This window comes from Bubalus kerabau, chromosome 23 (genome assembly GCF_029407905.1).
Source record: "Bubalus kerabau isolate K-KA32 ecotype Philippines breed swamp buffalo chromosome 23, PCC_UOA_SB_1v2, whole genome shotgun sequence".
Taxonomy (NCBI): Eukaryota; Metazoa; Chordata; class Mammalia; order Artiodactyla; family Bovidae; genus Bubalus; species Bubalus kerabau.
Window position 1 is genome coordinate 15,586,637 of NC_073646.1, and position 15,978 is coordinate 15,602,614.

At 48.4% G+C, this 15,978-nt stretch overlaps 1 protein-coding gene across 2 annotated transcripts in view; it reads left to right on the forward strand.

Annotated features, from left to right (window-relative positions):
• Window positions 1–15,978, forward strand: part of LOC129637459 (BOS complex subunit NOMO1) — a 58,356-nt gene that overhangs the window by 36,605 nt on the left and 5,773 nt on the right. The window contains exons 18-27 of one of the 2 annotated variants that reach the window (XM_055561631.1): window positions 388–483; window positions 4,119–4,337; window positions 4,440–4,522; window positions 5,351–5,510; window positions 5,885–6,011; window positions 7,540–7,653; window positions 8,527–8,654; window positions 9,577–9,718; window positions 14,050–14,133; window positions 15,300–15,410. In XM_055561631.1, the coding sequence (XP_055417606.1) occupies window positions 388–483; window positions 4,119–4,337; window positions 4,440–4,522; window positions 5,351–5,510; window positions 5,885–6,011; window positions 7,540–7,653; window positions 8,527–8,654; window positions 9,577–9,718; window positions 14,050–14,133; window positions 15,300–15,410 (1,264 nt within the window). The remainder of the gene's footprint in view (window positions 1–387; window positions 484–4,118; window positions 4,338–4,439; window positions 4,523–5,350; window positions 5,511–5,884; window positions 6,012–7,539; window positions 7,654–8,526; window positions 8,655–9,576; window positions 9,719–14,049; window positions 14,134–15,299; window positions 15,411–15,978) is intronic. The other variant, XM_055561632.1, reaches the window with a different exon arrangement.

Below are 15,978 nucleotides of genomic sequence, written 5' to 3' on the forward strand. Positions count from 1 at the left end.
AGGAAGTGAAGATACAGCTCTTCCCCAAGAATTCTGTAAACCCAGGACGGAAGGCTGTGGTTTTGAACTGGCTTGAATGTAACGTCTGTTGAATCTTCCAGCCTCACTGATAGGAATTTCTCAAGCTCAAGTCGGCCATTTTCCTGTTTTCACAAATGCTTGTGGGTTTCACTGGAAATTAGAGACATAAAGTTTGGGAGTGGAGAATCAGTTTACCCTTAAAGACACTTGTATGTATTTCAGAAGTTTTCTCAAGCCAAGCTAAGAGCAGTTTCACGTAGTATATTTCAGGGTCAGGAAGGTCGCCCATAAAGGGCATTGTTTGTGATCCTTTGAGGACGTCGAGGTGATGTTATGGTGTTTTCTTTTCCCCTCTCTGATTTACAGGTCTTCACCCAGTATCTTGACATTGACAGCCATTCGCCACCACGTCCTTGGAACGATCACCACTGACAAAATGATGGATGTGACCGTGACAATCAAGTAAGGCCGGTGTTCCATGGTGGGCCGAGCGTGGGAGGGTGGGGGGCCAGGCCATCTTCTCTCAGAGCTGCTCTGAAAACTATTTTTGATTTGTTATCTCTAGGTATACATACAAATGGCCTTCGCTCTTATATGACATGGCCGTAAATTCACAACAGCCCTCCTTTCCTTTTATGATTCAGGAATTAACTGTGGATGAGGAAGAGCCTCCTGACAGCTCGCTTCAGTGCCTCAAATTTCTGCCTGAACTCTTTATACTTCCTGTCTCTGCTAAGGGAAAAAAAAAATCTCTGATTTGTTCACTATATTTCAAGTGTTTTAGCAAATTCAAAAACATGTGCCTGTTTTTCTTTAGACCCTTTCTCGAAGGCTTGGGAAATAGAGACGACACCTCATGTGAGAAGGGTTGTGAGAGAAAGTGGATGAAGGGCGCTCTCGCTGAGGGTCAGGTTTGCTCGCATGGTGCCTTTGAGAGGAATGTTTGCCTGTGGTGGCTGCAGCTGACACCCTAATTTTCTCAAGAAATGAAAGGGTTTTAACAGTATGACTGCCTTTATCAAAGAGAATGGATGTCTGAGTAACTTTCTTCCAACTTACCTTATTTGAAGTTGCCTTTCCAGCCACGTCTGCCTTTTTCTGTATACCTCCTGTTCACCCATCCATCTGTGAAGAAAATATTTATGGAGACTCTCAGTGTTGTGTTAAAGCACTGGGCATAGGCAACAGCCCCTGCCCTCGTGGAACTTACAGTCCCATGAGGAAGGCAGATAGTAGTCCAGAGCGATAAAATTGCAGCTGTGTTAAGTGCTTTGCACAGAACAGGCTTCCCTGATAGCTCAGTTGGTAAAGAATCCACCTGCAGTGCACGAGGCCCTGGTTTGATTCCTGGGTTGGGAAGATCTGCTGGAGAAAGGAGAGGCTACCCACTCCAGTATTCTTGGGCCTCCCTTGTGGCTTAGCTGGTAAGGAATCCTCCTGCAATGCGGGAGACCTGGGTTTGATTCCTGGGTTGGGAAGATGCCCCAGAGAAGGGAAAGGCCACCCACTCCAGTATTCTAGCCTGGAGAATCCCATGGACTATACACTCTATGGGGATCTCAAAGAGTCAGACACGACTGAGCAACTTTCACTTAAGTGCTTTGAAATTGACCTTGTGGGGGGGTTGGAGTCCATGCAGGAGAGGTAGGCTGCTGGGGCCAGCCCATGTTAAGGGTTTTAGCTTTGCCCCTGGATACTCTGACATATTTCAAGTAGATGGATCATGCTTTTTGTTTCAAGAAAGTCCCCCTGGGTGCTGAGTAGAGAACAGATACAAGAGGCCCAGGAGTGGAAGTTGACCAAGGCAGAGGGCAGAGAATCCTTAGGAGACAGGGCGAGAGAGGATGGGGGCTTCATCCAGATGGTGGCAGTCGGTGGAGAGCAATGGACAGATTGGCGAGTCATCGGGCAGACTGAGTGGTGAGACATGGCAGCAGGCTGACCATGTGGGCTCAGAGAGGGAAGACTATCGGGGGCAGCTGTTGGTCTCTGACTTAATTATTGGGGTTCATATTCACCAGGGTGACCAGGTGGTGCCGGAGCAACCTCTTTTAGTAATTTCCCGCCTGAAAAGTATGAATTACTGGTATGACTAGGAATTCACATTTTTACCAGTGGTGAGTCCATGTTATGTTGTTTTTGGTCTTCATTAAGTTTATTTTTGTAACCTCAGAAGAGTTTTTCTTTTGTTGGCTTGTGCTGAGAGTTACATGAAATGCAGCTGGACATGGCCAGGGGTGGGGTCCCTTATGGGGATCTTGTACTTCTCAGATCCAACACCGGGCTCCTGGTGGTCGCCCTCCACAGACCTCCTCTGTAGCCTTCCCTGTTTCATATATGGCAGCTCCATCTTTCTTGTTGGTCCTTGACAAAATCTTTTTTTCTCTTGCATCGCATACCTAGCTGATCCACCTGCAAATCCTGGGCTCTACAATCCATGGGAGTTGGTTTCAGGACCCCCCGTGGTTACAAGAATCTGCAGATGATCAAGTCCCTTATAAAGCAGCGTCCCTTTGCATATAACCTACTGCACATCTTCCCCTATGCTTTAAATACACTTTAAGGCATCTCTGGGTTACTTACAATATCCAGTGCAATGTAAATGCTATGTAAATAGTTATAAATACACTGTAAATGCTATGTACACAGTTAACAGCATGTGGCAAATTAAGTTCTGCTTTTTGGAATTTCTGGAATTTTTTCCCCCCAAACATTTTCCATCTGTGATTGGTTCCGTCCTCAGATGTGGAACCTGTGGAGATGGAGGACTGACTGTGCGTCCGCCATCCGTTCCTTTCTTAGCACTTGGCCTCTGTGCTTCGGTTTGACCCACTGTTGTCTCTTCCAGTTTTGTTGCTGTAGCTTCCTGTCTGACCTCTGTGTTTTGGCTGTTGCTTCCTAACAGTGTTGTTCACGTGGAATCAGAGTGATCTTAGTAGAAGTGAAGTGAAGTGAAGTCGCTCAGTCGTGTCCGACTCTTTGCGATCCCATGGACTGTAACCTACCAGGCTCCTCCATCCTTGGGATTTTCCAGGCAAGAATACTGGAGCGGGTTGCCATTTCCTTCCCCAGAGGATCTTCCCAACCTAGGGATTGAACCCGGGTCTCCCACACTGTAGGCAGACGCTTTACCATCTGATCCAAGAGACCCTGTCATCTCTTTAAAACTTCATCCAGCCTGGGTCCACACCAAGGTTTGCAAAGCCTCTGTCTGACCCCTGATCTGACTCTGCCTGGGTCCCTCTGTCCCCCTTCCTGGTGTCCTTGCTGCCCCTGGAGCATGGCCAGGAGTTGCCGCCAAGGCTGTGAGACTTTGCACTTGTCACCTCTTGCCTGGGGCCTCCTCCCCCAGAGCGTGTGGCTTTTTCTCTCCCTTCCTTCAAGTCGGCTTGGTGTCACCTTATCAGAAAGGCCTGTGCTCAGTTGTATCTGACTCTCTGTGACCCCATGGAATGTAGCCCACCAGGCTCCTCTGTCCATGGGATTTTCCAGGCAAGAATACTGGAGTGGGTTGCCATTCCTTCTCTGAGAAAGGCCTGAGTCCCTCATAGAATATAGTTCCCCTCCTCCATCCCTGCCCGCCCAGCTCTCTCCTCTGTCCATGCTGCTTTAGTTTTCTTTATTGTACTTATCATCTGACATCATTTTTCTGTTGGTTATCTGCCTCTTCTCATAGAATGTGGATTCCACAGGTTAGGGGATGCTGTCTGTCCTGTATAGTCTCCCCAGCCCCTGATTCTCTTGCAGAGTACATTCTCAATAAAGGTTGAAAGAAAGACGGAAGACGGTAGTGTGGAATGGACTCCACATCCTTCGGGAAGTTGGCCGTTTCCTTCAGATCATAAAGTCAGTGATATTTCATCCCAGCCCAGATCTCCCAGGTGCTTCCACATGGCAAAGAAGTTGAGTTTCCTGTTTTTGTTTTTGTTTTTTTTAAACTGTTTATCCCAAACAGGAGAAGACTGTGCCACAGTCGGTGGCCTTATGAGGTGCTAGGTTTTTTTTTTAACTGATGGATCTCTGCTTGCAGAAGTGTCCGATTTCCACCGACCTCAGGAGTCCCTGACTCGGTGTTCTGGACTGATCCTTTCTTCCAGGTCTTCCATTGACAGCGAGCCCGCCCTGGTCCTTGGCCCCCTAAAGTCTGTGCAGGAGCTGCGTAGGGAGCAGCAGCTGGCCGAGATCGAGAGCCGCAGGCAGGAGAGGGAGAGGAGCGGTGGAGAGGCCGGCGGTGAGGGGAGGACCAAGCCTCCTGTGCAGGAGATGGTGGACGAGTTGCAGGGCCCCTTCTTCTACGACTTTTCCTACTGGGCACGGTAAGCGCCCGTGGTGGGCTTTCCCTGCAGGGTCCCCCTGCTCGGATGTCCTTCCTTCTGGGGGGACAGGCCAGCCACATTGAAGTGTCTTAATTATTTTAGGTCCGGAGAGAAAATCACTGTCACACCTTCATCTAAAGAGCTGCTCTTTTATCCTCCTTCCATGGAAGCCACCGTCAGTGGAGGTAAATGTCAGCTCAGCTCACCCACGGCACACCTTCACACCTGTCTCTTCCCTGCCTTTAGGGTTCTGTTCTGTGCTGCTTTATAGTGAAGCCGTCTTCCTAAGGCATCTCAGTCCCCGTTGGCGCATAGATGTTACTATCTGATGAGTGAGTGAATGAGTGAGAGGTCTAAATCGGTAAACGTAACTCTATCACTGTTAGAATTGGGGATCTTTTTGAAAAAAGGACTTGCTTTTCCTTGATGTTATCAGGTTGACACCAGAAGGCAAATGAAAAGCAACAGCATCCATGGTTGAAACGTCTGAAATGTCTTCATGTATCTGAACTGTTCGTGATGTTTGTTTTGGGTTGGGGTGATAGAAGGGTCTTTTGGGGATGAGATAACCAGGTGCTGGTGGAATGTTTAGGCAGCTTTTGCCAGCATCGCAGGTTCAGTAAACCCTGAGCATTTGTGTGTTTGGAAGGAGAGTGTTGAAGGGCGTGGCTGTCCAGCGGGCAGCCTGTCTGGGGCCGCCTTCCATGCTGGGTCCTCTGAGGTCTGGCTGCACAGGCTCTGACCTGCGGTTCTGGCTTCTCTCCTCACTTGTGGTCAGGAGGGCTGAGGAAGAGGAGCTGGGGAAAGCCAGCTTTGTTGGCTATTCCTGCTAACATTCCTGACAGTTTAACAGGGCCGTTCATAGATATTGAGAGGCTTGGGCCTCTTGTAGTTACTGAGGATTCTGAGATAGTCAAAAGCCTCACTGGAGTTAGTTTCGAATATCTCAGTTTTAGGCCCTTCTTTAATGGGAAGCCCCCCTCTCTTCCTCTGTTTGTCTCTTTCCTGTGTAGAAAGCTGCCCAGGGAAGCTGATTGAGATCCAAGGGAAAGCAGGCTTGTTTCTAGAAGGCCAGATCCACCCAGAGTTGGAAGGAGTCGAGATCGTCATCAGTGAAAAGGGGGCAAGTTCACCCCTGATCACGGTCTTTACCGATGACAAAGGTGCCTATAGGTAAGCCCTTGACTAAGAACCAGTTGATTGGGACCAGTCGGGGAGCCCATGCTGAGTCAGACGGTAAAGAATCCACCTGCAATACAGGAGACCTGGGTTCGATCCCTGGGTTGGGAAGATCCCCTGGAGGAGGGCACGGCAACCCACTCTTGCCTGGAGTGTTCTTGCCTGGAGAATCCCATGAACAAAGGAGCCTGGTGGGCTACAGTTGATGGGGTTGCAAAGAGTTGGAACACGACTGAGCAGCTAACACTTCCACATTTTCATTCGGGAAGCCCAGGAAAGAAGCTGGGGAGCCAGGTTTCCTGGGGGCAGGTGATGCTTCCTCTAGGATTTGAAGCAAGGCATCACCAGCATTTCTTTCTTTTATTCAGCGTTGGGCCCTTGCACAGTGACCTGGAGTATACTGTGTCCTCGCAGAAGGAGGGCTACGTTTTGACTGCAGTGGAAGGAACCATAGGCGACTTTAAGGCTTATGCCTTGGCAGGCGTGAGCTTTGAGGTAACACCGTGTGCTTTTAAAAAGCAGTTTTATGGAGTGTAACAATCATACAATACACTGCACGTAAAGTGTGTAATCTGACAGTTTCAACACATGACAACACCCATGAGCATACCACCAGTCAAAATAGTGGGCACATCTGTCGCCCCTCAGAATTTCCTCGTACCCTCGGTAACCCCTCTCTCCTGGCCCTCCCCACCCCTCTGATCTGCCTTTTGTCACTGTGGATCAGTTTGCATTTCTTAGAATTTTATATAACGGAATTATTCAGGCCGTACTCTTTTTACTCTGCTTTCTTTCACTTGTAATTTTGGAGATCTGTTGACTTCAGCTCATGTGCATACCTTCTGGGAAGCATTTTAAGCTTTCATCCTTGACTCTGTTCTCTGTCAAAGGACACAGAATGTTCTTAGAGTGGAGTTGATATCTTTCTCTTCTTCCTTCCTTCCTTCTTGGGAAGAAGCGTGCTGTGTGGTGGCCAGAGTGAGTCCGGAGACCCTTGAGGCTGAGTGTTGTCGACATCGAGACCAAAAGAGGAGAAACATCCCATCACCTAATAAATTAAAATTCTGCATTGCAGAGTGCCTTTTAAAACAAATGGAAAGATAGTCCAACTGGAGAGAAATATCTATTCCATAAATAACAATCCCAGTTTACAAGGGTCTCCTAAAACCAATAAGAAAAAGACAAGCCAACAGAGAAAAGGCGAATCAAGGACATGAGAGGCCATTCACAGAAGTCATCCAGGTCACTCATCATCACACGGGAAACACTTGACTTCGATAGTGACCGGGCAAACGCAAAGAAGTTACCACCGAAACACTGGGTTTGGGGTTATAGTTGTAATAATGAAGACAATATCCATTTTTTTGTCAAGTGTGTGTTTTCCCACGCATAGGTAATTTAGGAGCTGGAAATGGTTACAACCACCCTGGAGTTCAGATCGGGGGTTTCTTTCTGGATTTCAAGTGCACACATCCACAAAGTCATTTCTACTCCTAGGAATTGACTCTTTGGAAAAAGAAGAACTTAATTGTGCAAAGATACACAAGCTTGGGGACTTTCACTTCGTCCCTTCTTTTCCATCACAAAACTCAGAGACTGGCCCGTGTGCCATGGTTTGCCAACCTCTGCTTTAGAATGAGATGCAGCTCTTCTGAAACAGTGAGGCCGATTGGTGGGGACTGGTGGATGAAGGCAGTGGGGAAAACAGCTGAGGCCAGAGAAGGTGACTTGGCCAGAGGGTTTGGGGGCCCTCCTCCACCCCACTCCCACCCAGTCGCTTATGAAATCCATCAACAGTAGCCATAGTGTTGATAAGATTTGTGTGGGCACAGAGAGTTCTGGAAGGCTACAAAGCAAATTGTTTATACTGGTTACCCTAGGGGAGGAGAGGAGACCTTCTGACCTCCCCCGTGGGCCCCAGTGAATGACAATAAAAGAAAAACTAGCTGCTGAGAATTACCTCTTGACACCTTCATGGTTTGTATGAGTTGACCTTGCTCTGGGGTTCCTTTCTCACCCCCAGATAAAAGCCGAAGACGACCAGCCCCTCCCTGGGGTCCTCTTATCCCTCAGCGGTGGTGTGTTCCGTTCCAACCTCCTGACTCAGGACAACGGTATCCTGACCTTCTCAAACCTGGTAAGGTGCCCACTACTGCATCGCCTGCTCGGCTCCCCCATGAGCGCGCAAGGACACGGCGGCCGTGACTTGTGTATTGCTTGACAACGTGAGAACAGAAAACCATTGTGGAGTGCCTCACATTTCTTTGGGGACCAGCCGTAATTAAGGATGGCTTTCACTAGAACTTAATGCTGCTGATGCATGTTCCCTTCCGCACAGACGTCTTGTTTTCTGGTCACCCACTTGTCACTGAGACAATGTAATTAATTACCCTGGCCCCAGCGGCTCCTGTCTTAAGTGTCCCTTTGTTTTACCACCAGATCTCATTGTTTATAATGCCAAGTCTCGTTCAGGGGGTGAGCTTGTGTTTCTTCTGCAAAGCACGCTCCCTGTGGTGGGTGAACAGCGCCCATTTTCCACTGAGGATGTAGTCTGAAGCCCTGAATGGTGGACACGCCAGTTGGTCATCTTGTCAACCCTGGGAATAAAGTCACCATTCCAGGGATGTCGCAAACAGGCAGTGAGGTGTAGCCGAAAGATCCCAGACTGGGACGTGAAGCACGCCCACCTTCGAATCTTCCCTCTGCTACTTACTTGCCTTGTCGTCTCAGGCTAGTTACTTGACCTCTCTGAGCTTCAGTTGCTTCATTCATAAAGTTCAGATATGATTTCTGCCCTGCAGAGGTACTCCAGGTGCGCAGTACTGACAGCTGGTGTTAGAATGGCAATTGCCGTCACTGTGATGATTTACTGGAGTTAGTTACCATCTCTGTGTGTCTGGGAAGCCTTGGGGCCTCATTCTCGCCTCTTTCCTTCATGACTTGAGCCGCTCCCTCTAATGCCACCCCTCGACGTGCAGCAGAGGCTCAGCTCGTGTTTGTGTCTTGGCAGAGCCCTGGCCAGTACTACTTCAAGCCCATGATGAAGGAGTTCCGGTTTGAGCCATCCTCGCAGATGATCGAGGTGCAGGAGGGGCAGAACCTGAAGATCACCATCACAGGCTACCGCACGGCCTACAGGTGGGCTGCCCTCTCTCCCGTCTCCCCCGGGCCGGGCCATGGGATCACTCACACACTCTCTTCTCTCGGAACCCATCCCAGTCTTCAGGTTGGTTCTGTTTGGAAGACAAGAGCCATGAGACACGAGTCCACAGGTTCCTGACTGCCACCCTTTTCTCCTAATATTTCCTATGAATGATTTAGTCACAAAGCTCCTCTTTTGAAATTGGCCTGTGAGAACCTACTGCGTTCCTAAAAATTTTTATTTTTTTAAAACGTTTGAAACATGAGTTAGATTTTGGAAAGGAGGAAATGCATTCACTTGAGCAAAATTTGGAAATGTTGAAAAGAAGATATTCAGTGTGGAGCTTCCCTTCTGTCCTGGCCTCCCAGCCACCTAGGTGTTCCAGCATTGCTGAGTGCATCCAGAGATGGTTTATTCACATAAGTATTTATAATTATAGGCACACATGTATGTATTTATATACATTTGTAGAAGCACTTCAAGGTTGATTAATCAGAAGGAACAGGTTTAGAAAAACGGACCATTTTCAATTGAATATAAAAATAGAATGAAAGGGGAAGTGATTTATTTTCATTATATTGGATGCTCCATTATTTAAAATAAAGTTTAACAAAAAATGCAATAAAGCAGAGTGAAAGAAAGTTTAGCTTTTTTAAATTACGATTTTCTGAGCATCCCTTAAAATGTATGAGAAGAGAAATTGATGATAGGAGTGGCCTGAGCCCTCTGGCAGGAAGGCTCAGCTTGCAGGTGACACAGCTGGAAGTGAGTTGTCTGGGTCATTTGGGGTACTGTCCTCCACCGAGCTATTTTGCACCGTAAATTGTTGGTGAGTGCCGGACACTGTCGCTGGAATCTTGTGTGTGCATCAGAAAGCCCCGAGAATGTCGTGTTCCGTTTCTTCTCTCGTCTCTCTAGTTGCTATGGTACAGTTTCTTCCTTAAACGGAGAGCCAGAACAGGGTGTTGCCGTGGAAGCAGCGGGCCAGAGCGACTGCAGTATTTATGGAGAAGACACCGTGACGGACGAGGAAGGGAAGTTCAGGTTACGTGGATTGCTGGTGAGCCTTTGGATGTGTTTCGTTAGTGGATTTTTTCATACTGGCTTCAGCGGTGCCTGGGTTCAGTGGTGCCCCCAAGACGCTAGGAATGCGGGCAAGAGGGTTGAGAGGGGCGTAGGGCTCTGAAACTCTCCAATCCCTATCTTAACTGACATACCCAACGCTTATGTAGCTGACATACTGGGTTGTGGTTTTATGGCAAAATACAGGTAGAAAACCATGGGTTTGGTGCATCTTTTGCCTAGAACAGGTGGTCTAGCTTAGGCCAGCCTCTCAAATCGGATACCTGTGGGACTCGAAGACAAGTGTGAAAGGTTGGAGTGGACTGGGTGCCTGTCGGGAGCAGTGTGGACTGTGGACCGTGGACAGGTCCTGGCCCACGAGAAGGGGCAATGGCCACGCAGCTCCAGCTCTTCGTAGCCATGTGGGAAGATAATTCAGGGTTGCCAGATGATTAGAGTTGGTAAAAGAGAAGTCAGAAATTCACATTTCCACGTGACGACTCCTGATTTTTAGATACTAACCACTAATTTTAAAAAAATAGGGGCTTCCCTGGTAGCTCAGATAGTAAAGAATCTGTCCACAATGCTGGAATCTGGGGTTTGATCCCTGGGTCAGGAAGATCTCCTGGAGAAGGGAATGGCTGGCTACCCACTCTGGTATTCGTGCCTGGAAAATTCCATGGACAGACAGGATCTGGGCAACCATGGGGTCACAAAGAGTTGGACACAGTTGAGCAACTAACACTTTACTGGGGCCATGCTGTCCTTTCCCAAAGTTAAGAACACCATGTCCCGTGTCCAGATGTCCCCACTCACCAATATTGGGAAGTCAGGGCAGGAGGTCGCTTGGTGAGTGAGGAGCATTCAAAGCAAAGGAGGAATGCAGGCTTGGGGGTGTCTCCTGGGGCTATGCTGAGGACTGGAGAATGTCTGTTCTCGTGGGCCAGCTGGGTGGGCTTTCTTTGGGGTCTGGCCAGCCTTTCTGTGATGCTCCCTTCTCCGCCTCCTCTGTCCTCGGGGAGGCCTTGCCCTCTCCAGGGAGCGCTAATGTTAACTCAGCACTTTCAGTGTGTGTGGAGTCGCCCCCTTGTGGCTGCTGACCCGTTCCATGGAAGAGGCCTCGGAGGCTGGAGGAATAGCCTTAGAAGGGGAGCGCTCTGTCACGCTGCCCTCGGGACATGTTCCCAGGGCCCCAGGGCGCGCCCTGCTGTCCACAGGCCTGCTTCCCTTCCTCGTGGCAGTGGTTCCAGAGAGAACAGGTGGGCCGCATGGGTGTCCCCCGCCCCCAGGCCGGCTGCAGCCAGGACCCCGGGAGAGGCGACGGGTCCTTAGATCCGGGTCTCCGTCGCGTGTGTTCCTGCAGATGCAGGCTTTGACACTGCGCCCTTAGTTGCCTTTCTGCCTGGGTTTGAACCCTGCCTCCGTCATTTCTTAGCTGTGTGAGTTCAGGCAGGCGTCCCATGCCTTCTGTGTCCGTTTCATCGTCTGTAAAGTGAAGATGAAGATCACGGCTGCCCTACAGGTTGGCTGTCAGTACGGAGTGAGTTAATACACACGGAGCGGTGCCTGGTGCGCCGACTCTGCAAATGGTTAGAAGCAAGGTCAGACCACTCCTTTCTCTCTGGTGAGGCAGTTCCCTCACCAGAACTGCCAGCTTGGGTGATTGTGTGCAGCTTTCCTCGGTCCAAGCCACAGCAGAAGGTAGGCCTGGGGGGTGTCTGTGGCCTTCAGTCTGCCTTCCTCTTGGGTGGACCCAGTGTTCCTGGCTCATCTCCCTCTTACGGTTGCAAGAATTCAGATTCTGCATCACCGTGTTGATTCCCCCCGGAGTCTTACGGGCCCATACATATTTTTCTTTTTTTAAATTGGAGTATAGGTGCATTACAATGTTGTGTTAGTTTCTGCTGTACAGCAGTGGGAATCAGCTCTATGCATACATATATCCCCTCCTCCCTCTTGAGCCTCCCTCTCACCCCCACCCCCATCCCACCCCTGTAGGTCATCTCTGAGCCCTGAACTGCCGTCCCTGTGCTATACAGCAGCCTCCCATTAGCGGTCCATCTTATACATGGTAGTGTGTATATTGCCAAACCTGTGTTTCTAAACTCACCAACTTAACACATTTTATTTAACTAAGCCAAATATAGTTTCCTTCTCCACCGTGATAGATTCACGTTTCAATTAATGCTCCCTCACACCCTCCTCCTTGTAATAGGTGTTAATTCATTAGCACTTTCAATGCTGTGTGGAGTCGCCCCCTTGTGGCAGCCAAAGCCTTCCACGTGCCAGGCCTCAGATGCTGGAGGAATGAATAGCCTCAGATGGTTCTCGTCAAAGGTTTGGACTTGCGTTTGCCAGGCTCCTAGGGGACACCAGGCTGGAGAGCCCTGGTTGAAGATTTCCTCAGGATTTTGACCCCGAGGAGACTGCATTTCTGCAGTTTATCTTTCTGGGCAGGGTATTTGGTGAGGCATTTTGGGTGAGAAGCTGTGAGACATTTTGGGTGAGAAGCTACCTGAATCTAGGTCAACCGCTGAGTCAGCAGCCAGGAGCGAGGAGCCGGGTGGTGAGGGTGGGCTCCTGCCCTGCTGGGCATGAGAGTGAGGGGGCAGTGCCTGCGGTCCGCATCTCCAGCAGTGCCGTCTCCTTTTTTTCACACCTTGCTACCTTTTTCTGAGGTGCAAATAGCTGTTGCTAAGAGCTGTTTTGAACAAACCCAGTGCTGCCAGTCCTCACTGAGCTATAAAGTGAATTAATTCGTCTATTGGTGATCATAAATTTGACTTTTCTCGGTTTTTAAAAAAATAATAGTTTTACTGTCTTTGTAAAGGTTCCATGTGCTCATTATAAGATAGTTGAAAGCAACATAATGAAAAGGACAAAATTTTGAAAGGGGAAAAAGTAGATCAGCCATACACTGGCCTCCAGGACTCGTGGTTAATATAGAGGGAATGTTGTTTAAGGTGCTGCTCTGCTCACACACAGAAAAGGTCACAGTGCACGTGATTTAGGAAACCAGGCCATGTTATCCTCGCTAGTGTACAAATCAGCAGTTAGTCTCAGGGTTGTCCCCTCTTGGACACACACAGTCACCTTTGAACTCTGTCCCCGGCTCTACATGCTCATGTATCATCAGATTTGGTGTGCAGTTGGTGATCAGAAGTTGGTTATTTTAGAAGTTCTTTAAACCCTGCTAGTATAAGTGATCTGTCACCCTCTGGGGAAAGATGCAGATCTTTTCTTTTAATAAATGTGTAAGGAAAAAAAAAGTTCAGAAGTTGACAAATGGTGGGTTCATTTAGACTATTAAAGCCTTCGTAAAGCTGAATTTTATCTGATATGCAGCGTTTTGAGAAATTTTCCTTGGAACTCATATGTCTTTCTCTCTCAGAGTTGCCGCTAGCCCACATAGCAACGTATAAAACAAACAACTTTATTTCTTCAAGGCGGTTTGTCGTTGTTGCTTGTTGTTTAGTTGTTGAATTATGTCCGACTCTTTGTGACCCCATGGACTGTAGCTGGCCAGGCGCCTCTGTCCATGGGATTTCCCAGGCAAGAATACTATAGTAGGTTGCCATTTCCTTTTCCGGGGGATCTTCCTGACCCAGGGATCAAACCCATGTCTTCTGCATTGGCAGGCGGACTCTTTACCCCTGAGCCACCAGGGAAGCCCTTCGAGGCAGTTTACTTCCCTCTATTGGAAACTGTCGTAATGTGCTGGCTTAGAACAAAGTGCTTTACTGCAGTCTGCTAAAAAATGATCTGAGTAAATAATGTACATCCTTCATGTGTGCAGTGTCAACAACAAAAATTTTTTTTAGAATAGTGAGTTTTGTTTGGGTAAACATCTTATGTCCCTATACATTTGAGGAATAGAATAAAATGTATAAAGAGGAAATCTATTGTAAAAAAGGAAAAATCTCAAATCCCACCTCCCAGAAATAATACCCCTTGGGAGTGGCATTCCAGACACCACTCAGTACATACATACAGGTACAGGGGAGGGATGGACAGCAGAAGGGAATGATTTTATCATATTTATTAAACAAGAATAATCTTATCTTGTTTGCAGTTTTGAAATCAGAAACCACATTTAATTTTCCTTGGGTAGAAGAAGCTGAATACGGTTTGAAGGAATTGTAAAACTTCAGAAAAAGGTTTCTACATCAGGGTGATTTTTCAAGGAATTCTTAAGGAGGGTGATAGGCCTGGGAACCAAGGTGGGACAGAGACTTGTCCACCGGATGGGGGCCTGCAGGCAGAGCAGGCTCCAACCAGGTCTCAGGTGATAAGCCCTTTTCCAGATAAGACTCCTGCATTTGTTTGCAGCCGGGCTGTGTGTACCACGTTCAGCTCAAGGCGGAAGGCAACGACCACATCGAACGAGCCCTCCCCCACCACCGGGTCATCGTGGTAAGACGTGGAATTCTTCAGCAGCATCACTGCATGATTGCATCTCTGATCAAAAATCCTTCAGCGTTCCTCTGGCTGGCTGCCTTTCATCTGTTGTTGGGGGGACTTTACATCCTAATTAAGGGTCCTCTCAGAATAGTGTCATCTTTACAAGCAGCGTCTTCTGTGGGCTTTTAATGAACAGCAGCACTGTCTTGCATCCAGAGCAGAAATCTGAGCTGTTGTTTCCCCACTTCCCCTGCTAGCTCTGATCATTATTCTACAAGTTGAGGATCTAAGGCCTAAGTAGCATTTTAGATCAAGGGAGGGAATAAAGGGAACAATGGGCTTCATCAGTGACAGGGCCACTGACGTTTCTTGTCTTCAGGTGTTCTTCCCACCAAAGAGAGTCTCTTGATCTTTAAGATCCTGACTCAGCTAACTGATCCCTAAAGAGGCAGCCCTCCAGGTCACAGGAGGTGTCCCTGGCATCATTTGCAGTGAAGTTTTTTCCCATGGAATAAGTCTCATTTGCTAGACCAGAGGATTTGGGGCCAGACAAAAAGCCTTTGGTGGCTTTATTAGGTGGCATTAGGGATAAAGATTACATTGGGTCCAGAGGCTGGTTGGCCATTCAGGATTTTTGGCCTAGACAATGAGTTTTCTTGATGTCTTTATGGCATTTGGCATTTAAGTGGTTGTGATGGCTGCATCTTATGTTATATTTTCCTGCCATGGGGATTCAGATCGGGGTCCCAGGCAGTCATGTGGACTGCGGCCCCACGGATGAAAAGGTGACTGACGGGGGCACATGCCCACCCCAGGGGGTGCAGGGGAGCTGGGGCTTGACTCCTGCCAATTCCTGCCAGGCAAGAACATCCTTCTCTTTTTCTAGAGCCGCTGGGAAATCTGGTTCTTTTAGTATGAAATTTCTTTTTGAAAATGTTGAGAAGTCATTAAAACTTAAGGAAAAAAGTACTGTCTTTGTCAAACAGCATGTCCATGGCCAGGTGTCACCTGTCTCCTCTCAATTTGGGACCTTAGATTCAGGCTGCTCGAACAGCAAGCTTTGCTCCCTGAATGTGAAGGGAAGTCGCTAAGACATAGAGCTCCAGGGATGTCCCCTGCTGGAGCAGAGGCCCCTGTCTTCCAGCTTCCTTGGCCCAGCTTGCTTTCTCTCTTTCCAGGTCGGGAATAATGACATTGATGATGTAAACATCATAGTTTTCCGGCAGATAAATCAATTCGACTTAAGTGGAAATGTGATCACTTCCTCTGAGTATCTTCCTACATTGTGGGTAAGGCCAGCTGCTGACAGCTAACGTGCTCTAGCCCTTGTTTAGCTGAGGGTTGAGGTTGAGATTAAGAATCTTCAGGCCCAGCGTGTATCTGGTGGAATGACTGCCAATCGCTAGAGAAAAATGTGGTCTGGTTTCAGATGACAGTTTTGCCAGCCTTGTGTGTCTTTAGAAGCATCACAGTAGAAGCCTCATGAATGAGCAGTGTGATCTGGGGTCTAAAGCAGAGAGATGGCTTTAGGGCAAAGCACCTGGTCACTTTCTAAATTCTACGCAAGGTGCGTGTGGCAGGCAGTGGACTCAGAGTCAGACGATGGTGGGAACAGGCAGTGAACCTGGACTGGAGAGAAAGAAAGGCCACCAACAGAACACTAAACTGCTCCTGGAAGCAGCCAGGAACCCAGTGCAAAATGGGAATGTGTTTGGAGTTTAAGGAACAGCTGTGGGGTTGAGGTGACAGTACATGGTGGGGGGCACGCCGACTGAACAAGGCTGGCGGTGATGACATCAGGTGACCAGGCTCTCTGGGTCTCCATGGGGACAACAGTGATGCCCATTTGGGAGTCAG